This window comes from Hyperoodon ampullatus (assembly GCF_949752795.1).
Source record: "Hyperoodon ampullatus genome assembly, chromosome: 2".
Classification (NCBI taxonomy): domain Eukaryota; kingdom Metazoa; phylum Chordata; class Mammalia; order Artiodactyla; family Ziphiidae; genus Hyperoodon; species Hyperoodon ampullatus.
The window spans coordinates 110,283,828-110,305,352 of record NC_136915.1 but is presented as its reverse complement, the minus strand read 5'-3'; the positions used below and the strand labels follow the sequence as shown (position 1 = coordinate 110,305,352).

At 47.9% G+C, this 21,525-nt stretch overlaps 3 protein-coding genes across 4 annotated transcripts; 1 reads left to right on the top strand and 2 right to left on the bottom strand.

Annotated features, from left to right (window-relative positions):
- Nucleotides 1-2,669: 2,669 nt before the first annotated feature.
- CDC42SE1 (CDC42 small effector 1) lies at nt 2,670-8,830 on the top strand. The gene is made up of 5 exons (XM_079697542.1): nt 2,670-2,759; nt 5,898-6,215; nt 6,745-6,855; nt 7,805-7,893; nt 8,168-8,830. The coding sequence occupies exons 2-4, from the start codon at nt 6,162-6,164 to the stop codon at nt 7,877-7,879; spliced, it is 240 nt and encodes a 79-aa protein (XP_079553668.1). The 5' UTR covers nt 2,670-2,759; nt 5,898-6,161; the 3' UTR covers nt 7,880-7,893; nt 8,168-8,830.
- Nucleotides 8,831-11,081: 2,251 nt separating this feature from the next.
- On the bottom strand, nt 11,082-13,065 carry LOC307047805 (protein MENT; the record flags this gene model as incomplete). The annotated part of the gene is made up of 2 exons (XM_079696487.1): nt 11,082-11,148; nt 12,058-13,065. The coding sequence occupies 2 exons, from the start codon at nt 13,063-13,065 to the stop codon at nt 11,128-11,130; spliced, it is 1,029 nt and encodes a 342-aa protein (XP_079552613.1). The 3' UTR covers nt 11,082-11,127.
- Nucleotides 13,066-13,377: 312 nt separating this feature from the next.
- BNIPL (BCL2 interacting protein like) lies at nt 13,378-20,809 on the bottom strand. 2 transcript variants are annotated; one of them, XM_079725299.1, is made up of 9 exons: nt 20,683-20,809; nt 19,509-19,573; nt 19,076-19,300; nt 16,353-16,535; nt 16,070-16,172; nt 15,775-15,906; nt 14,731-14,817; nt 14,443-14,541; nt 13,378-13,981 (listed from the first exon to the last, which is right to left on the bottom strand). In XM_079725299.1, exons 1-9 carry the CDS (start codon nt 20,724-20,726, stop codon nt 13,945-13,947), a joined length of 975 nt encoding a protein of 324 aa, XP_079581425.1. In that variant the 5' UTR covers nt 20,727-20,809; the 3' UTR covers nt 13,378-13,944. The 2 variants fall into 2 exon arrangements, with proteins under 2 accessions (XP_079581425.1, XP_079581426.1); XM_079725300.1 differs by lacking the exon at nt 15,775-15,906.
- Between the last annotated feature and the right edge of the window lie 716 nt (nt 20,810-21,525).

Sequence of the window (21,525 nt, the reverse complement as noted above, 5' to 3'; positions counted from 1 at the left end):
GATAGGGTCTCATAATTTCCAGTCTGATTTTTTTTGATGTGTTGTACATAGATAATTGCCTGCAGCTTTTTATAATCCTATACCAATATTCTCAAAACTTGCAAGAATTCTTAGTTGCTGAAGAACAGATATTCAGTGGGTTAAGTGTGATTCTGATATGAATGGTGAAAATGCAAAAGGCAGAAGAGAGGAAGATAGGATCTGAGAAAGGGAAAAAGCTCTTTGACAAACTGACTCCTTTTCTTCAACCAGTATATGTATAAAAACAGTCCAAACAATTCTGAGTGTCTGGCAGAGCTTCTCTTGCAATTAAAAAAGGTAAAGGAAATTGTACAAAATATTAACTTAAAAGGTCCAAAATCTCTAGCCATGCCATTGATTCAGAGGCATGTAGAGAGTACCAAATGCATTTCGGAAAGGCACTCAATCAAGTATATACAGCATTTAAAATCAAGTCAAGAACACTGACTGCACCAAAAATTGACGCTAAAATACCCGAACATTTAAAATTTAATATAGTGTGGATTGAATTCCCAAATATCCAAATTTTGCACAGGGTCCCTCTTCAGCTAGCTTTCTCTTCCCCAAATATTTTCTACCCATAGCTCACCTATCTTTATATCTCTCATTTACTTATCTTAAAGGGCTTGGACAGTGTCTTGTACCACAATATATGCTCAATAAATGCTTCCCACTATCCTTCATTTTAAATTATTCAGGTATTTTAGGCAAAGGTAATTTCTAAATATCACTGTCTAGTCTTAGAGATACACAATTAGCAAATACATAGCATAAAGTGGCTCTCTCTGAGCCACACAGACACGCCCAGATACCCTTTGTCCAGATCATCAGTGGGACTCTAGGGCCTACCCAACAGGGCCTTGCTGTGTCATGCTGCCACTGTAGAGGTGAGGACAAGGGATGGTGGTGGAGGGGAATGGAACCTCTCTGGCATCTCAGTATATGTGTCTCATTCTGCTGCAAATAAGCATTCCTTTTCCAGAATCTGCTCCCATACCTAGCTCTTGTGGACTCTACTGATTTCAATATGGGATCAGGCAGTTCTCCAACACAGAAGCCCCTACCTTCCTACCTCAAACTGCCTCTTTCTTTGGAGAAAAGATTTGGGAATGGGAGAAGGAGACTGTTAAAAGAAAGATCAGGATTAATCTCAATATTATCTCAATATTATCGTGTATCTCTCCCTCCAAACTTCTTCCTATGGAGACAAATAAGTTTGGGGTGAGGGTAGACACATCAATGGAGCACAACAGAAAACATTTAAAAACACAGGGAAGTAGAGGCTAGAGTGGTACAGTAGGACTAGAGATTCATCAAAAAGCTGGGAGAACAAATTGACAGCTTGAAAAGGAAGATGTAGCTTACTAAACTGAAGATAATAAAATTAATAATTTTATTATCTTCAGGACAATGTTATAGGCAAACTGACAACTGAAATAAGGAGATAAATGCTGAGAAATAACTACATGTAAATTGTTAGAAATTAATATCTGTGTAAAGGATTATAAGGCATGGATGAAGATCTTAGCAAAGATGTAAAACGGTGAACAAATAACTACCTATTGTTCACAGCGCCGCCTTCGCTCCTCTTGAACTGTCCCCCAACCCCATCCTCATTTGGGGTCTTCAACCTAACTAGAAGCACCGACTATCTTTTCAGCCCCTTGCCGCCGCCTCCACCCCCGGCCCCGGTTTCGTTTACCTGTTATCGGTGAATTACTAGCGTGTTCCAAAGATGGAGAGAGTACTTCGGGGGCTCCGATGTCTGCTCTGGGCTGGGCTGGAGAACAAGAAAGCTGTTGGGGCTTTGACGGCTTTGTCTTCTCACTCCCTCTCTGTTCAGTGACTGAGTCAGTCTGCTCAGTCTCCCCCTGCAATGCAGCCCCTCCTAAGAATGGCGGAAGGACTCCCCGCCCCCTCCCGGCCTGACTCGGCTAATTCAAATGATAGGTTCCAGAACACTTGAGGGAGGGAGACAGAACTAAAGCATCTCCGTAAGCTTATTGGTCTGATTCCCGAGCTCTTCCAGCTCCCCCGTGCAGACTGAGGGTGTAATGAATGAGTAGTTAATTGTCCTCTAATTTTAGGTTTATGGATTAAAAGTCTTGACGCTAGACAACGTGGAGAAGAGGAGTGTCCCTTTGTTCCCCAGTTTAAGGATTTCAGGTCACCCGAAGTGAGAATCACAAAAATTCTCCCTCGGTCCCTCCCGATTTGCCTTCCCACCCTCACAATGGGTAAATAAACCTAGCCCTATTGCTTTTGCGGTAGGGCACAGGAACATCGGGGATGCGTGTGCTTCTGCCAATCTCTGAACTCGGTTGGGGCCGGAGGATTTGGGGGCTCCGCTTCCTTTCGCCCCGCAACACCTGGCGCGCAGACGGAACGCACTTTTCTGGAGGGTCCAGCTTGGGTGCCAGGCCTTCCTCGAGGGTCCGCTTTCCCGGGTTTTCCCGGCAGGGGCGGCGGCCCTCGGGGGCTTCCGAGGCCCCTCCCACGTCCCTCCGTCGTGCAGCGCCACCTCAGTCCAGAGGGGAGCTGTGCGCCCGGCTCTCAGCCGGACGGGTTTCGTAATCGCGTCGCGGCCGTTTCCGCCCTCAGCCAGCCGCACCTCTGCTGCTCCGCCCTCGGCTCCCCCACCGCGCCGAGGAGCGAGCCCGGGAACCCCACGCTGGCGGGCACCGAGCGGGAGCCCCCCACCAGCTGGCGCCGGACGCCTGGATGACGGAGCAGAGCAGGTGAGGCCTCGGGCTCGGTCCCTCGGCCCGTGCGCCCCGCCTGCCCCGTCAGGCGGAGACGCACCGGATGCTGGGGGTGGGGGAGGAGGGCGTCCGCGGCTGTCGAGATGCTGGGTCGGTGGCAAAAGGGGTGCGCCGGGTAAGGAGCCGTCCCTGCCCGTGCTCCGGCGGTGCGCAGGTGAGGCCAATGAAGAGCAGAAGGGAAGACGGGTCTGGAGTGTTTGGGGGAGACGGGAGGTGGGGAGGTCTCTTTAGAGACTCACCAACCTCGGTGCTGCCGTGTGCCAGCAAACTGAAGCAGAGCTGGTCCGGGAAGGTCTAAATCTGAGACAAGGAGCCACGCCAGACAGTGACAAAGTCGGAAAGATTCACAGAGAGGCCCAATCCTAGTTCAATCCTGGGAGGAGCAGAGAATTTCTGGGTAGAGTCCGGGGGTGGGCAGAAATGGAGCCTATGTGACTGAACCTATTGGGCAGGGGGAGTTGAGGGCCTAGCCCTGTTTCCTCTTAAGCCTCCACAACAAGACCTTTCCTGGGAAGGGCACGGTTGGTGCTGAGGCAAATGCCTGTCACTTGACTGAAAGTTGGGGTCCACCCCCACTTCTCTAGAGCCCCGCAGCAGCCCTCATGTCTGGAGGTCTCCATAGGGGACCAGCTGCAGCCCTGGGCTCATAGCCAGAATTGCCCGCTCCATTTTCTCAATTCTCTTTCTCTCCAGCTGCTTCTTGTGAAGGCTTGTCAGGCAGCGGGGTAGGAGGCCTTGGGGCTGGAGTCAGTGGGACCGGGAAAACCGGTTTGGGGCTAGAACAGGACCAGGGAACTACCTCTGTACATCCTTCCTCCCTGGAACCTTTCTCCCATCCATTCTCCTGCTCACTCCCCAATAGTTTTAAAGCTCTTAAGCTCTCCTGTGACCTTGGTGTCTTTTCCAGCTCTGTATTTCACCCTTCCTATTTGGGACTCAGGCCCAGGTCACAGCACTACTTGGCAGTCAGGGTATGGCTTTATACGATCTAATCCTGACCCCTCCTACTGTTTACCCAGCCCTTCCCCTTCATTGTGGAGTTGAAATACTGGGTAGTGGGTTCAGGAGCCTCTTCTTCCTGGGCTGACCAGTTGAGGACTTCATTTTTCCTCAACCCACTCTTCTCTAGATATTTTAAAGGAGAGTGGCAGCCAATCACTCTTACTTCCTTTTCTGGCCTGTTCCCCTCCCCCTTCACCACCACCACCACGTTCACCCTGCCCAGTCTTCTCCTCACGCTGACCCCACCCCCAGGTTTCAGAGACCCATATGTCCTGTGTCCTAGGGAATGGAATTTCCTGGTCACTTCTCACCATCATTGGTCATTTCATGCCAAGTCCCACACACACACTTTCCCTCCACCCAGCCCTGGCCAGGTCCCTGGAAAAGGAACAGAAACGTCCTTGTTCCCTCCACTGCCCCTTTCCCTCTCTCCTCCTCCCCCTCTTCTCTCCTTTTCCCTCCCACCATCCACTTCTGTTCACTCAGCTTTGAGCAATGAGGGTGTTGGGGGAGAGTCCAGTCTCAGTAGAGCATGTCTGGTAGTGTTGGGGGTTTCCTCTGATTCTTCATTGTTTTCTTCATCCCCTCCCACCCCCCCAACCCTTACCACCCAACACCACCACCAGCACGACAAACCCTGTGACTGACTGACTTCCCCACTGACCACAGCTCCCCTCTCTGGACAGCCGTGTTCTGACTTCCGCCCTGTCTCATTACTCCTCCCCTCCAGTGGTGGGAAGGGAAGTAAGAGAAAGCCTGGACTCCCGGGTCCTTCCATCCCTCAGAAGCTGTGTCTCAGTGTTTGTGCGATCTCATCTCAAGGCTGAGAAAAAACCCTCTCAGTTCTTAGATCAGTGTAGGGTGCCAGAGCATCAGGGTTCCAGTTTTGGAGGGAGGGGAGATTCCTATTCAGGCTAAAGTGTAATGTGCATGAAACTGCCCTGTTTGGAATCTTTGAGGTTGCTTGTATTATAGGACTAGGGGAATGCAGTGAAAATAGAGGAAACCTATATGTGCCCTACCCTGGCTGGCAGTAATGGAGAGGGGAGGAAGTTCTTCCTTGGACACTAATGCTGTTGGAAAGTTTCTCATGTCTGGTTGGCTGATGAAGATTGGGGGTGGAAGTGGTGAGGAGGGAAGAGAGAACAGGTCACAGCATGAGAGGAGGAGGGAGGGAGGGAGGCCCAGGCCCTATGGGGTGTGAGGCAGAGCGGAGTGGCACGACAGGACATGTGAAGAGGGTGGGGAGGCTGGAAAAAGATTCCTCATGGGACAGAAGATACCTGGCACGTGTACCTACAACCTGTGCACAGATGATCTCCACAAGACACACACGTGGGCATAGGGTCATGCCACATATGTGCAAACAGAGGTGCACACAGAGGAGTGCATTGACACAGAACACAGATAAAACGAGTGTAGGCAGCCCTCAGGAAGGATCTCAAGGTCAAGTAATAAAGAAACTGTTAAATGGCTTCTGGGAGGGGTTGGATCTCAGTTGAGGGAAATGAGGAGGAACAAGGGCAGGGAACAGAGAGGGAAGAAATTCCTCACTGTAGAAAGTCTTAGGTTCCAACCTGCTGCAGTTGGTCACCTAGGACCTAGGTAGTCAAGGCCTCTCTCGGTCTTAAAGAAAATCTAGGTGTTCAGGGTAAGGTAAGGAAAAAGGGAGGGTCAGGGGTGGAGGCCTTGTTTGTGAGAACAAAAAACCACCATTTCCTCTTCAAAGTCACTGAAATGCCCCTCCCCTTCTGCCTTAAACCCAGGGAGAAGGGAGGTGGAGCTTGTAGCACCCCCAAACTTTGCTCATTTCTGCCAGTATCATTTAGTCCCCTCCCATCCTCTCTTCCTAGCTTCTAGCCCCCTTCCTCTCCCCTTCCGTCGGTACCAGCAGCTACTCTTCCGTAACCCTTTGGTGCCCTTTTGGTTCTTTGCCTTTCTCTGAGAGTCAGACTTCGAGGTTCTTATGTTTGGAGAAGGTTAGTGTTGGTTGTAGGACTAGGGCCTTTACAGGGGAGCAAGAAGATACGGGCTCATCAGGAGCCTTCTCAAAGAGTGGGGGAGTGGATTTCTCATTAACTTTTCTCCTCTCTTTACTTTCTGCTCATCCAGGGTTCCAGGTCTGTGGAAGACATAACCTTGTGCCTGCTTGCCCACCCCACTCTCCGACCTTGCTAGTCTCTCAGGGTCTGAGACACTGACCTTCACCGCTCAGCTTAAGGGCTTCGAGGACTCCACTTTCTCTAGACCTGTCCAGCTGAGTAAACCCAGGGTGTTGTTACACCTGAGGGGAGTGAGGAGTGGGCGGTCAAGGCACCAGAGCAAGAGCCCTCTGGGGCCTCAGGCAGAGGCGTGAAACTGGAACCATCGGGGAACATGAGTGAATTTTGGCACAAACTGGGCTGCTGCGTGGTAGAGAAACCCCAGCCGGTAAGTCTCCCCCACCCCACCCCAACACACAGAAACCAGTTACCGTATACTGGGATGTAGATACATCAGTCTAGGATCTGCCGTCTAAAAAGCACACTTCTTGCCTCCTTCTCTGTCAGGATAGCTTCTATGGCCTGGCAGGTGTGTACATGGAATAAAGGGGACTGGGTGATGGAGGAAGTGAACAGTCCTAGCTATCACTTCTTTTTCCTGTCCATTTTGAGTTGGACAGGGGTTGTAGGTGGAGCTTGATACCTGTCAGTTTTCCCCACTGTTTCCTCATCAGCCAGAGGTGACTTTGACTTGTCCTTCCTTTGTCCATTGTTCACTCTGCAGGCCACTGCCCTTACCACCCTGCCTGTGTCCTCTCTCTGTTTATGTTGTTCTAACCTTGACTTTCATACCCTAGTGATTTCCCTGTTATAATGCCGTATCCCCTTTCCCACCAGGCCCTTAGCTCTTCCTTTAGTGGTTTTCATCTCTTTTCCCTTCCTCCACTATGACGTAACGCCCTGTCTTCTCCAATCAGAAGAAGAAGAGGAGACGGATTGACCGGACCATGATTGGGGAACCAATGAATTTTGTCCACCTGACTCACATTGGCTCTGGGGAGATGGGTGCTGGAGATGGACTTGCCATGGTAACAAGGGAATGGGGAGAGGTTGATACGAGGTTGTGGCCTAGAACTGTGCCCTTTTTTGAAAGTTCAAGCTGGGGACATAACAGAATACTCGATGGGAAGCAAGAAGCTAGGATTCTAGTCCTGGTCACAGGCTGCATAAATCTGAGATCTGGCGTTTCAAGTCTCTGGCCTAGGCTCCCTCATCTTAGAATTAGCAGATTGTTCTTCATTGGATGGAGGATATATATGTCTTAATAGTTACTTGGAGGGCTTTTTCCAAAAACCATAACCCTTCCTTCTATTAACTAAGAACTGCTGTCTCAGCGCCACAGTAAGTCATATTGTGGTTGGGAGTGTTGGGACAGGGAAAAGGCTGAGCACCTCTATCCTAAGTAATGTTTTTTTTTTTTTTTTTTTTTTTTTTATTTTTTTGTGGTACGCGGGCCTCTCACTGTTGTGGCCTCTCCCGTTGCGGAGCACAGGCTCCGGATGCGCAGGCCCAGCAGCCATGGCTCACGGGCCCAGCCGCTCCGCGGCATATGGGATCCCCCCAGACCGGGGCACGAACCCGTATCCCCTGCATCGGCAGGCGGACTCTCAACCACTGCGCCACCAGGGAGGCCCCTAAGTAATGTTTAATATGCATTTCTGCTCTCAAAATAAGGGAAATGGGCTTGGAGGTAGTGAAGGATCTTTTCACCAGTTATGAAACACAGATAAATATGGGAGAGTCCTTTGTGAGAGGATCTTACTAGTAAAAGACCCACTTTATCTCATCCTCATGAAGGTCATTGTGAAGGGAGGCACTGAGACTTCCCTTGGAGGAATAGAGATTAGTTTTAACCTTTTCAGATTGATTTTATTGTCAAGGAGATGGGGTCAACCTCTTCCCTGGAGGGCACAGGGGAGCTCTTTTACTGTGCCATATGAAGATTTAGGAGAGGGTCTCACATGTGCTTTTTCACAGACAGGTGCAGTTCAGGAGCAGATGAGATCCAAGGGAAACCGAGACAGACCGTGGAGCAATTCTAGGGGCTTATAGCTCCAATACAACTGGTGAGTGATTAGAGAAACCCATCGAGCACCTCCAGCCCCCTGCCTCAGGACCGTGATCCTCTGCAAGAATGGGAAGTGAAGGGAGGAAGAAAGAATTAGAATGGAAGAGTCAAAAATGTAGGATCCAGAAAGGCAGAGAGAAAGGGATGTGCAGACAGATAGAAATAGAAAAAAGAGCACACTGTGGAAATAGTTAAGTGTGAACCAGGTGGTACCCTCTCCCTAAGGTTTTCTTCGAGGCTAATCTTCCTTCTTCTTTTTTTCCTTTAATCAGGTTCTGCTGTGTGTCCAGCCTTCACCCTGTCCAGTCCAGAAGAGATGCTGGCCCTACCAGTTTCCCTCCTAGAATCAGTAACCCCAGGGCCCCTCTTTTCCCTATCTGTCTAATAGTGCCTCAAATGGCTTGGGGGCTGGACTCCCTCTACTCCCTCTGGCTGTAGCCCCTCCTGGAGATGGGGTCAAGGCAGCAGGACTGACCAAGTGACTACTGGTTGGCCAGAAGGAGCTCAGCTGAAGCCCTGGACACTATCAGATCTGAGATAGGAGTTTTCTGGGAACTTGGGATGAGTTCCCTTCTCCTGAATGACGGTCTAGGTGCCATATGCTTTTAAACTCTTAACCTGGAACTCCTTAAATGTGGTGGGTAGGTGAGATTACCAAAGCTGAAGCTGGCTTTGCTAAGAAGCTCCCTACCTCCCTGCCCTTATCTTTCGTCCTGGAATGAACTGAAGCAGACGTCAAGCAGGGTCTGGGAGGGTGACCACTGGCTAGTCTACTTTTTCTCTTTAGATCTCAGACTTGAAACTCAGTCCCTCAGTATCTCTCTGCCGATACTAGGGTCTTTCTCTAGGTAGGCCTCTAACCCTATGTTTCTGTAGCATTGCTGGCTCCTAAGATCTTTCCTTCTTTTTTTAAATTAATTAAAAATTCAATTTAAGATGAGTTCTCTTAATTACCCCCATCCTGCTACTACCTCTGTCCTTAACCCCATCCCTGTCAGGAGCCTTATTTCCCACTGGATAAGAGTTAAGAGGTGGGTCTTAACCTGAAGTCTTGGGGATCTGCCCTCTGCCCACCTCCCTGTTGGCCTAGAGAGCAGGAAGAGGGATCTTGGAGAGAAACCCAGAATGCAGCAAAACTAGGAGTTATGTCTCAGGGTAGACTTACTGATCACTGAGAATGGGAGTGGTGGTGAAATAAATAGGTTGAAAACAGTCATCCTTGAGTGATCTTAAGATCGTCCGGCATGAGAGCCGGAAGACCTCTAGAGCAAGTTTTCTCAAACTAGGCACTTTTGACATTTTGGGCTGGATAATTCTTGGTAGTGAGGGACTGTCCTGTGCATTATAGGATGTTTAGCAGCATACCTGGCCCACCCTAGTTATAACAAAAAATGTCCCCACATATGGCCAAATGTCTCCGAGGGGGCAAAATCACCCCCAGCTGAGAGCCACTTGATAGTTTTTCTCTCAAATGATTTCCACTTGTTCATCCTAAGCCTGAGTCATGGATGAACTAGGGCCCTGTGTAAAGTAGGCTCAATAGGGCTGCACATAATCTCCAAACACTTCTTTATTCAGTGTGTTGCTTGTGCTTGCATGGGTTCATGTCTCTGTGATGGACGTGTACTGTGCTTCTCCATCCTTACGCTCTCTGGAGGAGGGGTTCCTGTGGTGTGGAGACATGAACAGGGTATGGGGGGACTGGGGAAGGGAGGGAGTGAAAAACAGTAGAGCCATAGATACCCCAGCTTATCCTCCCCAAATTTTAAGCTCTGTTTCTGTGCCCTAGTCCTAGAACCAGACACAAATAAGGCTCAGGGAGTTTTGTCTGAAGACCAGGTCCCACTGCCCACCTGGCTGAAGAGTCTGCTTTGGGTGGGAAAATAATGTAGGAGTAGGGTCTTCAGGCATTTTCAGTTTTCTCAGGTGTTTTGTTCTGGCCCCTTACAGGGTGATTAGGAGGGCAGAACAGATGAGCTCCTGCCTGCTCTGCGATGAGAAGGCAGGGATCTCATTAGCTCAGTAACAGGAAGAATCCTGTTTGATGGTAGTGGGAGTCAGGAATGTGAGAACTAAGATCCACTCTGCTGATTCCACCATCCATCCAGTTTGCCCCCACCTATAGTGACTGAGGTTCTAATTTCAGTGTATTTCCTGCAGATTTTTTTTTAAGTGTTTTAAGCTTGGTTATAGAGATACATTCCCAATGTACCCAATACCAGTCTAGCTAGTTGCTCTGAAAGTAGCTCATCATGTTGGCCTAAAGTAGCTGAATAGCCTGAGGGTTTTACTAGATCTAAAGGGTTAACAGGATAGGGCAGAAAGATGGGGGAACTCCTGGAATCTCCAGTCACCCTGATCTTGAGCCTTATTGTACTGCCTATTCTTTTTGTTTGTTTTGTTTTGGCCACGCCATGCGGCACGCAGGATCTTAGTTCCCGGACCAGGGATCGAACCCACGCCCCCTGCAGTGGAAGCAGGAGTCTTAACCACTGGACCGCCAGGGAAGTCCCTTTACTGCCTATTCTTTAGACACAATCTTTTCTTTGGTGCTCTCACCTTTAGCTACCTTCTCTAATGTGTATGCTACCATCACTTTAACAATATTTAGAGTGATGGGAATGGGTTTGAGAGTCATAATTTATATTAAAAATTGTTGGACTTTTAAATACATTTTCAAATAAAAAAGTTTAAGCAAAATAGTCCCAGAGTAATCACTACAGGTGTGTGTTGGGTTAAAGGGTAGACGTGGTTAATGAAGGCAACTCCTAGAAAGTGGCTGTCATGGAATTTTGTGCCGACCTTGCCCTTTCTGAGGAGAGAAGGCCAAGTGTCGTGAAGGCAAGAAGATAACCATCACCTCCCAGGGGCTCAACTCATTGTTCTTCCTGTTCCTTTTTCTTGGCATTCATCTGAGATTTTTCAAGTCTTTAAAGAAGTACTTGTTTAAAAACAACTTTGGAAATGAAGAAGATGAGCGATGTCAACATTTTTATCCTGGGGGATAGTGGAAGGGACCAAGCCAGATGCTGCTAGCTACACAGTTCAGTCTTAAGGTTCAAGAGATTTATGGTCTCCCCTCCCTCAGGTACCTCTGTAGAAAGACACAAGACCAAACAATGTTTTTTTTTTTCTAGTTCTGTTTTTCTGTACTAAAAATATCCAGTGGGAGCTGGGATTGAATGGGGAGGAGAGGTTGAGATGCTGACACCTCTTGTGGATGAAGTGGCCATTACCTCCGATTTCTGTTTATCTGGGTAAGGAACCAAAATAGAGAAAAGGGAAAATATAACCACATCCATATTCTTTTCCCCTCCTTGCCTCATCTCCCTCTCCCCACAAACCCTCATTCCCTTAACACTGCTGCCCACTATTTATGCTGCTTTTTTATATTGAATAATGGTATTAGACACAATAAGGAGAAAGACAAAAACAGAAACTGACAGAATGACCGAGTATACATTTTATTGTCCTTCTCCTTTCCCCAAAGGTCCTGTCATCCTGAGACCTTGAGAATATTTTATCAGGTCGATCAGGAACTTTGGTAGCTCTTTTGGTAAAGTAGAGGACAATCCTTCCCTGAGAATTCTTAAGTTTCTGGGAATAATCCCAGGAGGACAGTTCTTTGGGTTAGTAGTGGTTAAGAGCATCGGCACTAGTGTCAAACAAACCTGGTTTAAATCCTGCTGTGACTCCGCTACTTACTTTGTAAACCCCCCGTTTCTTCATCTGTAAAGTGGGAATAATAATACCGTAGTGTTGTTGTGAGGACTGATCCAGGTAGAGTGCACATAAGAAGACCTCAGATATTGGCAGCTGTTACTGTTAAGCTGCGTTAATAAGCTGAAAACTACGAAATCTTCCACATCCATCAACTATCTCCACATCAAGAGTTCTTTATATATCTACAATCTTAACAGTTTGGTCAATAATCATCTAATGACCTGCATGTTGCCTAACAGCCAAACAGCAGTTGCTCAAGAAATGATAGGTGGAATCAATGGCTAACAATAATGTAAATAACCAATGCATTTTATGAATCAATAACCAAACATAAGCAACAGTTCACGCAGACACACTGGCTGGCTTAGCAACAGGGTTCTGGATATCAGGACTTTTCAGATGCCTTAACAAAGATGCTGGCTCATCACTAAACACTTACTGGTTGCATCTCTGTGAACACTGTAGACAGGCTGTTCCAAATATCCTCCAGCTCAGTCCTGACCCTTTTCCAAAAAGCAAGGGCTGAGTTGGGCCAGAGACTGGGGATGAAGGGGGTGGGTCTGAGTCGGCTGACGAGTGGGGGAAGGGGAGTAGTGGTGGTGGCCCTGGTTGTGGTCTGAGTGGTGCAGCTGGTGTCAGGAGAGAGACCTGTATCGAGGGGGCACTCCTCCCGCTCACGGTTGCAGGGGCATTGGTGGTAGGTGCAAGGCCGGTGCTCAGTGCGGAGTTGGCTCAGCGCCCCAACTCGCAGGTGCCCCCAAAGGCCACGCAGTTTCCCGGCCCGGGTCCGGCTCATGGTGCCGGACTTGCAGTGGCAGTGCCACGGGCCCCAGGGCGTCAGCACCAGCTGTGGATCCTCGGGAGCTGGCATGGCTGTGGGCGAGGGCGGTGGCCACTGGTTCAGGGTGGACCGTGCTGTTGACCACCGGTTCAGGGTAGTGTCGGAGAGCCGCTGGTCCACATTAGCCTTCCAGGTGGAGGGCCACTGGCTTGAACTCATCCTGATTTCGGAATCCTGGTCATTCGCTGTAAACCCTGGGCTAGGCCCCCCAGGTGCACTGGAAGTCGTATTGTGAGTCTCCAACTCGGTGTTATTCTTTCTAGCATAAATCACAACCCCCTCTTCCAAAGACCCATCCTCCTCCGCTGACAATTGCAACCTGCTACCTGTGGACACCATGGAGGCCAAGAGCTTGGCAGCGGCTGGGCCTGCCAGGCTGTCGGCCACGGCCACGACGTCGTCCTCATCCTCCATTGTTACCCTCATCTTCTGGGAAACAACTCTCCGGGTGCTCCGGGCGGTGCTCCGGTAGCTGCGGGTCATAGGGCCCCCGAAGCGGAAACTGTCCCGCGGCATCGCGGTCGAAGTCAGGCCTTCGGCCCCCGCCGCCCGGGGCCCCAGACTCAGCAGCAGGGCCCAGAGCAGCGCGCCGGTGGCGGGGACCATGGGGCTGGGCGGTATGGGGCTGGGAGGGAGGCCAGTGAGGAAGGCCAGGGCTCCCACCTTCTCTCCCTCCCTTCGGCTCTCGACCCACCGGGTCGTTAGAACCGAGGCCCGCGGGGGAGGGGAGGGGGGCCCTGACGCGCGCGCCGCGCCCCTCCCCCAGGCCCTCTCCCTGCGGGTCAGCTCCGGCAGGCCCAGGGGCTCAGCTGAAAATCCCAGGGAACCTCTGCAGCAAGAATTCCTGTGCCAGAACGGACAGACGGATTGTGATGTAAGGGGCTGGGGAAAGAGTAGTTCACTTCCTCGGCGCGGCGCTTGAATCTCTCATCGCAGTTTATTAATCGCTACAGATCTGAATTTAACAAAGAGGACAAAATACAGGTTTTGGAAATGCCCCTCCCCAGGCTCACAGGCAGCAGACGTGACTACTGAAGGAAAGAGGGAAACAGAATGGCTCTTCAACATTTAGGGCACTGACTCCTGGCTCCCAGCAGGAGCCCTGCCCTCCCCATCCACCCCTCACCTTCACAAACTGCTAGAATACCCCAGGTGGAAAGGATCTCAGACTCAAAGAGAGGAGGTTACTTGCCCAAGGTTCTACAGCTAAAGCAGCACAGCTTTGCACTTTCCTATATAAAATGCCACAACATGCACCCCTCCAGCTGAAATGAAAGTCACCCAGCACATCAGGTTCTGGACCTCAGAGCCCTGCTTTGAAGTCAGGGTCATGGAAGGAACGACATCCCATTGAGATGTGAAGATCCAGTGGTGCTGGGATTGAGGATGAGATGATTTACAAAACAGCTCAGATGTTTCAGGGTTTAGGGTGTAAGCAGATGAATATCTTTGCTTGGTTCTTAAGCTCATTATTCCAGTCCTATGCTAGGTCCCTCCTGAGCCATGGAGATCCTGGTCCAGCCTAGGAGAAAGAGAGGGAAAAAAAGTGGTACAGGAGCAGACTGGGTTTTACTCAGGGGTTTAGGGAGAGAAGCCAGGTGAACTGGAAGAGGTAGATTAGATGCTTGGATCGGTCATCATGTAGGATCCTTTGCTCTCTAGCAACCCTCCCCCACTGGATATTCTCTCCTATTCACTGCCAACATATCCCTTCTTAATTTCTAGGGCTGGTCTGAATTTCCTCTAAATTCCGTGCTGTGATTATTCCTTTATTCCTTGATGCACTTATAGGATTAATTTTTTTCATTTGTTCTTGTTGGATACAGTAGTGTCCTGCATGTATGGAGTCTTCCCAGATACAGAGAAGCCTCTGAAAGCAGAGCCTCTGTCTTTTAGTTCCTTTGTTCCAACAAGGCATTAAGAAAGTGGGAGTTGGCTCTTACACATCCCATCCCAAACTTTTATTCTTAAGCCAGGACTCACCGTCTGACAACTTCTGGGATGTGGACCTGATCCATAGAGATGAGTTGGGCCAGCTCTCCAAGGCTGTTCAGAAAACGGATCTTCCGTGTGAACTTGGAACTAAAAAGAGAGGATCAACCAAGTGTGTTTTATACAGGGAAGAGGGCTCCTGGAGATCCTTACAAAGGGGAACATAATAAGTAGAGAGTGGTTAAGGCTAGAAAGAGTCAGGGTGGGATAAGAAGTTCTTAATCTTGATTGTGAAAATGGGGAGAGTGGAAACGGGGTCTTTGTCCCCCAAGCTAGTACCTGATGAAGGGCCGAAGCAGTGCCAGGAATGCCTTCACATACCATGTAGCATGGACAACAACCAGGGCATGCAGGTTTTTCCGGAGCCTGAAGAAGAAGATGAGACCATTCAACTCTCCGTCCCCTTCATGCCTGAAGATCAGGTGGAGCTACCTTCTGTACTTTAACTTCCTTCTCTTCTTCTCTAATTTATAGATTTCTCTGATAGTTGGGTCGAATCCCCATTCCTTTAACTGCAGTCTCAGCTCCATCCACCTTGCTTAGCCTCCTCATTTTTAGGAAACTCTCCTCTTGGAATACCTTAGCCTGGCCTTCTCTACCCCACTTCTTTCCTGTGCCCTACGCTCCCATAGTTCCTTTTGTACACTCCTCCATCCCTCCATGACCAGGTGAAGACCAGTGAGGAGAAAAAAAAAAAGGAACAAGAAGAGAAAAGTGAGCAAATGGAAGACGGAGGGAAGAAAGAAACAAGAAAAGGGATATCAAGGAAAAAAGGCATAAGGGTCAGGGATGAAGGCAGACAAGAAAAGAAGACAATGGAGATGTGAAAAGTGAAATAAATGGCAAGACTATGAGAAAAGGAAGGGCTGCCTTCCATGTGCCAGGCAATGCACCATGTTGATTTATTTGATTCAAATACTCAGTGGCAAAGGTATTATCATTGACATTTTACAGAGAAGGAAACTGAGTCCCAGAAAGTTAAGTGACTTGTCCACAGTCATAAAGGTAGTAAGTGATAAAGGCAAGATTTGAAACTAGATTTCCATGACTCCAAGAGAGGACAGAAGATAGGAGAGGCTTGGAAAGGGGTATAGAGGGACAAAGAAAAGTGGAAGAGGGAGTTCCCTGGTGGCCAAGTGGTTAGGATTCCGGACTTTCACTGACAGGGCCCAGGTTCAATCCCTGGTCTGGGAACTGAGATCCTGCAAGCCACGTGGCACGGTCAAAAAAAAAGTGGAAGAGATTGAATGGAAGAAAGAATGGAAAGATGGGAAAGAAAAAGATAAGATAGAGCGTGGTAGCCCTCTTGTCCTAGAGGCTCACCGCCGATCCAGGGTGCGGTAACACTGGCGTATCCAGCTCAGAGGTGGAACTTGGGCCCTACTCGTGCCTCCACTCAGGTAAACAAGCAGATAATTGTCAGCTATCAGCAGCTCCAGAGTACCCACCATATACCTGGGGAGATGAAACTGTCAGTGAAGGTATGCGTTTGGGGTTGTGGGGAGAGAGAGGCACCTTACTGTAGACTCTACAATCAGTTACTGATCAGAGAAGGGGTTCTTTTTAATGTTTCCCTCTCTAACATCCACTCTGGAGCACTTTAAGCCTTCCACCTCACCTAAACAAGTGTTCCATGACATAGGTGTAGTTGGGGATGCTGCTTCTGGGTAGATAACAGGAAGCAAAGAGGATGACAACATTGAGGCCATCACCATGGTAGCCTGAGGAGGAGAAGGGGAAAACTCATTCAGTCAACAAATAAGTATTGATGGACAGTACATCTGTATAGGTTGAGAGACTCTGAGGGTCTCTAGAAGTTGCAGGAAGGATTCTGAACCCATAACTGAATTTCCAGCTTCGGCATTTTACTTAAGAAGTCACAGTTCTTACCACTCCATTACCTCCATGAGATAGGACTTTCTTATAGGGCTCAATGACGGTCATGTCCACTCGCTGCTCCTGCTGTCCTGTTCGGAACACCCTCCAGCGATGACCATCTTCTCCAGCCACATCCCACATACAACCCTGGCCCAGCCTTTCAGCTGCCTCACTGGCCCCCAGGCCCTCTGCCCGGGACAGCTCATCTAAAAAAGTGGGATGGGGAAGGATCAACAAGGCAGAATACATACCTTCAGTATCTTGTAAGTTCCTCAGATTCTTAGAGTTTATTACCTCAACATCTAATTCCTCATTTTTTACCCATGACTCTAGCCCTAGTTTGTCCAATCAACCCAACCCCTTGCTGGTGTCTCTTTCCTGTGACTCATTATCTTCACTTTTTCACTAGACAATGGCCTGGAGGTAGCCTTACACTATGGTAGGTTGATGGCCCTTGCCTTTTTTCCAGATTCTTTCTGCCCATGCTTTTCCTTCCTTGGGTGAGCTCATTTATTCCCATGTCTTCAATTACTGCCAGTAAGGCGATGATTCCTTTCTAACCCAGACTTCTCTCCTACCACCAGACCCATATCTCTAAGTGCCTAGAGTGGACATCACTATTTTGTGTTTCTCTGTCATCTCCAAGTCACCAGACTCCAAGTGCAACTCAAATTCATTCTCTTCCTATTCTCTCTCATATTCTTTCTTGATGAATGACACCATCCATCTAGTTGCCTGAGAGAGAAAACTCTTTGTCATCCGAGACTCTTTCTTCTCTACCAGCCGTCAAGCCAACAGGACCCCAGATCCTCCTCCATCTATCTCCATTATATCCTCCTTTTATCATTCTTTCCACTATTAGTGTCCCGGTACAGGTTCTGAGCCTTTCTCATCTGGCCTTAGTACTAGCCTCCTAACTCGTTCTCCCTGCCTCGTCTGTTTTCCTCCATTCTCCCCTTTACACCACTGCTAGAGCAAGCTTTCTTTTCTTCTCTCCCTTTTTCACTCAAATGGCAATATATATAAAATACAATATACTATACTCACTAATTTTGCATGATCTTTCCATAGCAATAAAAAGAACTGCTTCATCTTAAAAAATAGTGCCTAGTATTTAGTATTCCATGGTATGGATGTACTGTAATATTGTAGAACTAACATCCTATTTATGGACCTTTAGGTTGTTTTCAATCTTTTGAAAGCCATCAAATCTGATCATGTTAGTCCCTTGATTAAAACCATTCAAGGGACTCCCCATTGCCTACAGGATAAAATCTAAACTCAGTGTGGCAGCAAGGACCTCCATGATTTGACCCTTGCCTACTTAACACAGTCTTTTGTCATTCTCTCTTCACCTCCCAGCCACAGAATATATATTATATTCTGTGATATAATAATATATATTTTGGTTTTGTTCCTGGCTTCTAAAACAGCTCCTGATGATAAAGGTAAAAGAGGTATCTTTTCCTATTCATAACAAGCCCCTTTCAACCACAGAAGTTTATGTTAATGAGGTGACTTTAGAAAACTTCTGTGGATGAGTGGCGGGTTGCCAGGCCAACCAACCACATGATTAGAGGTTTGGAACTTTTACCCTCTGACCTCTGAGGAGGGGAGAGAGACTGGAGGTTGTGCTAAATCACTAATGGTCAGTGATTTAATCAATCACACCTACATATGAAGCCTCCATAAAAAAACCCTAACTGAAGGGGTTCTGAGAGGTTCTGGGTTGGTGAACACATGGAGGTGCTGGGAGGGTGGTGCACCCACGGAGCTCCACACCTCCTTTCACATAACTTGTCCTGTGTATTGCTTCCTTCTGGATGTTCCTGATCTGTATCCTCTCATAATAAGCCTGTAATCTAGTAAATAAACTGTTTTCCCAAGTTCTGTGAGCTGTTTTAGCAAATTATCAAACCTGAGGAGGGGGTGGCAGGCACCTCTGATTTATCGCCTGTCGGTCAGAAGCACAGGTGACAACCTGGACGTGTGATTGGTGTCTGAAGTCTGGGGCAGTCTTGTGGGTGAGCCCTTAACCTGTGGTGTCTGTGCGAACTCCAGTTAAGTGTCGTGACTGAATTGTAGGACACCCAATTTGTGTCTGGAGAGTTGGAGAACTGGTTGGTGTGGGGAAAACCCATACATTTGGTGCCAAAAGTGCTGTGAGTAGAGAAGAAACAAAGTTTTCCTTAATACCTAAATAGTCATACTTAATACTCTGAATTCCCCACCATGCCATGCTATTGTCCAATTTGCTTCTTCCACCTAGAATGCCTCTCCAACTACCTGATAAGCTCAGAATGGCATCCTCTGTGAAGTCTTTCTTAACACCTCTCAGGTGGAACTGACCTTTGCCTTCTTCCTGCTTACACTGTACCCTATACACATGTAGATCATAACCTTTAACTGCACTTATTTGTATATATGTTTATTTCATACTAAACAGAGAATTCCCTGAGGGTAGGGATTATCTTATTCATAACTCAGTTCTAGCTCAATGATAGCAATATAACAGTTATTCAATAAAATTTCCCTCAATAAATGAAGTACCCCCTTCTCCCCGCTATACTGACTACTCTCACATTGGACCAATAAGCTCTACCTTTCCATTCTGAGGAAATTTTGCTGGTCTTACCTCTTGGTCCCCACCTTATTAATTCTAACTTCAGTCTCATTAAATCCATCCTGAGCTTTTTTAACACTGGCCTCTACTTCTACCAGCTCAGTCTTCAGCTTTCTTTCCCACCTTCCCATTCAAATTCATGTCCACTGTCCAGCTGCTCCGAGTCTGAAGGTGTCTCCAACTCGTCTACCTCCAGGTCAGAACTGCCATCAGGAGAGGAAGGTACAGAGTGGGTGGGAGAAGCTCCGTTATCTCCAGGCCCCTTAGTCAGATTCAGTCGCAACTCTGGGGCACAAAGACGCTTACGCATGGGGCGCTGGCCACACAGGGCTGAAGTGCTGGGGGTTCCTGGGGTTGGAGGAGGGAAAAAAAAGAAGAGAAAGATGGGTTTGTGTTGGTGGGGGATGTTAGAATTCTGTCTATGTAAGTGATAATATGGGGTGGATTCTAAAGAAGGACTAACACGGGACATTTGGGAAGTAGAACTGCAAGGGACAGGGTGGCATAACCCTTCCCTGGACTAGAATCAGGGAGGTCTGGGTTCTAATTTACCTACCTGCCTGTGAGTCTCTTTCAGGATTATGAGGATCTCCAGAAGGGTCAGCCTCTTCAGGAAGCAATCTAGAGGGGAAAAGATGAAAAGGGGGAAGAAATATAGGCTAAAGGCATTAAGCTTGTATCAACTTATCAATTCCGTCTCCCCGCCATGATGTTATCACCTCTTCATTTCCCCACCTCTTTCCTTCAAGTCCCAATTTACCATCGCTGCCTTCCACTTGTGACCAGCCCTCCCTTTTCCCAGCCTCGCTCATACTTCCTCACCTAGGGGATTCTTCATCCTGCCAGTCTTCCTTCAGCTCCAGTTCCCCAAGTCTCAAGGATGCTCCTAGTACTGCTATTTCTGCATTCTCCCTGACCTTATAGATAGTCTCCCAGAAAAAAAAGATTATTATGAGACAAACTAGGCAGTGTCTTAAGGGAACTGGAATGAAGAGCAGTAATTAAGGTACAGAGCAGAGGGCAGGCCTTAAGAAGAAGTCAGATCTCTTGTCTCCTAGATGTTTCTACCACCTTCACCACTTGTTAGAGAGCCATCACCTCTACTGTTGAGTTTAGGAGCAGAGGAGGTATGGAAGGTAAAGCTAATTATTTTTACCTGTTGGCAGTTGCTCCACCTGCACAGTAGGGGTGAGAGGTATTTCACATTACAATTGGCTGGAACCAGACAGACCTGCCCAGCTGTCACTGGGCAAAGTTGGGGAAGATGTCACCTAGTCAGGCCTGCCTTTCCTCCACCACACTAGGGAGTGGTGAGGGGAAACCACGGTGGAGGGGTACGGGAAGAAGGTAAGGAAGAAGAGAGATTTGCTGGGAAGGAGAACCTGGACCTTAACTTAGTTCTGGGTCAGCTTTCCTGATGGCCATTCTGGAGGGTGGGTATTAGAAACCGGAAAACGGGGCAGATTTATCAAAAACAAAACATAGAAACTTCCTTAAAAAAAAAAAAAAGCACTAGGGAATTATCCTGGAATCCCTTGTTCCCTAATTCCCATACCTTACTGATATTTCCTACCTAAAGCACCTCCATCCCTTCTCTGCAAATTAATTATCTTACAGTCTTATCTCCTCTAGGAACCTGAGATTTGACTTGGAAAGAGCTGGATGGTGGGAAAGTCCCTTAAGACTATTCACTCCTTGTTTCCAATCAAGTTAGCCAGCGTCTTCCTTACCCGAGATCCAATGTCTTTTCTCCTGCCTCTTGTATAGTTCCCATCTTCAGAAGTCTTCCTGTTGCCTTTAAACACTTGGAGTTGTCGGGGAGCTGGATGTCTCAGCTCCCCAACACTTCTGTATCCCCTTTTTCTCTGTCTCAGCTGTTGTTGTTCTTGCCTCCAAGGAGGAGGGAAGGGTGGAAGGGAGGTAAGTAACCTCACCTTCAAACAGGTTTTGCCACCTCCCTTCTGAAGAAGCAGGTTTGCACAAAAGAGAAACCATGCCTATTGGGGCGGGTTCTGGGGAGGAGACTACATATTCTAAAGTGGCTAGTCTTGGGTGAGTCAAAGAAGGCAATTTTCTAGACTCCTTAAAACCTTCTGGAAGCTGCTTTAAAAAAAAAAAAGAGGTAATGGTAGAAACCATTTTAGTTTTAAGACTATCATGGGCCTACTTTTCAAGCAAGAGCAGAATCAAGGACACAGAAGTATGTTATAAAGAGGGTTCTGGAAGAAACAAATTAAAGGAAAGGCTGAGGATGAGGGGAGACATAAGACTGTTGCTCCTTATTCCCAAAAAGGGTCAACAGAAGGAAGACAGTAAGTACAGCAGAAAGAAGGGAAATGAATCTTGAGGAGGTTAAAACAATTATCAGAGGGAAAGGCCTGATTATAGTTGTAAAAAGAGACAATAAGGCCCCAAACAGGAAAAAAGTATTTAATACTTTAACAAAATGCAAAATAAAAGTACCCAAGTTACAAAACATAAATTCCTTTGGTTCAGTAATCACGCCACTATTTTACCTTCCAATGGCTACAAACACCCCCTCAAAGTGAAGTCAGTTTCCCTCATATGAAGAC

Bases quoted from the DNA above. Each gene is read 5' to 3' on its own strand.
- BNIPL (XM_079725299.1), bottom strand. From the start codon at position 20,726: ATGGGAACTATACAAGAGGCAGGAGAAAAGACATTGGATCTCGG. The intron at 19,574-20,682 runs GTAAGGAAGACG...TTTCCCCTCTAG, and splicing joins GAAAAGACATTGGATCTCGG to ATTGCTTCCTGAAGAGGCTG. The intron at 19,301-19,508 runs GTAGGTAAATTA...CTCCAACCCCAG, and splicing joins TGAAAGAGACTCACAGGCAG to GAACCCCCAGCACTTCAGCC.
- CDC42SE1 (XM_079697542.1), top strand. From the start codon at position 6,162: ATGAGTGAATTTTGGCACAAACTGGGCTGCTGCGTGGTAGAGAAACCC. The intron at 6,216-6,744 runs GTAAGTCTCCCC...TTCTCCAATCAG, and splicing joins TGGTAGAGAAACCCCAGCCG to AAGAAGAAGAGGAGACGGAT. The intron at 6,856-7,804 runs GTAACAAGGGAA...GCTTTTTCACAG, and splicing joins CTGGAGATGGACTTGCCATG to ACAGGTGCAGTTCAGGAGCA.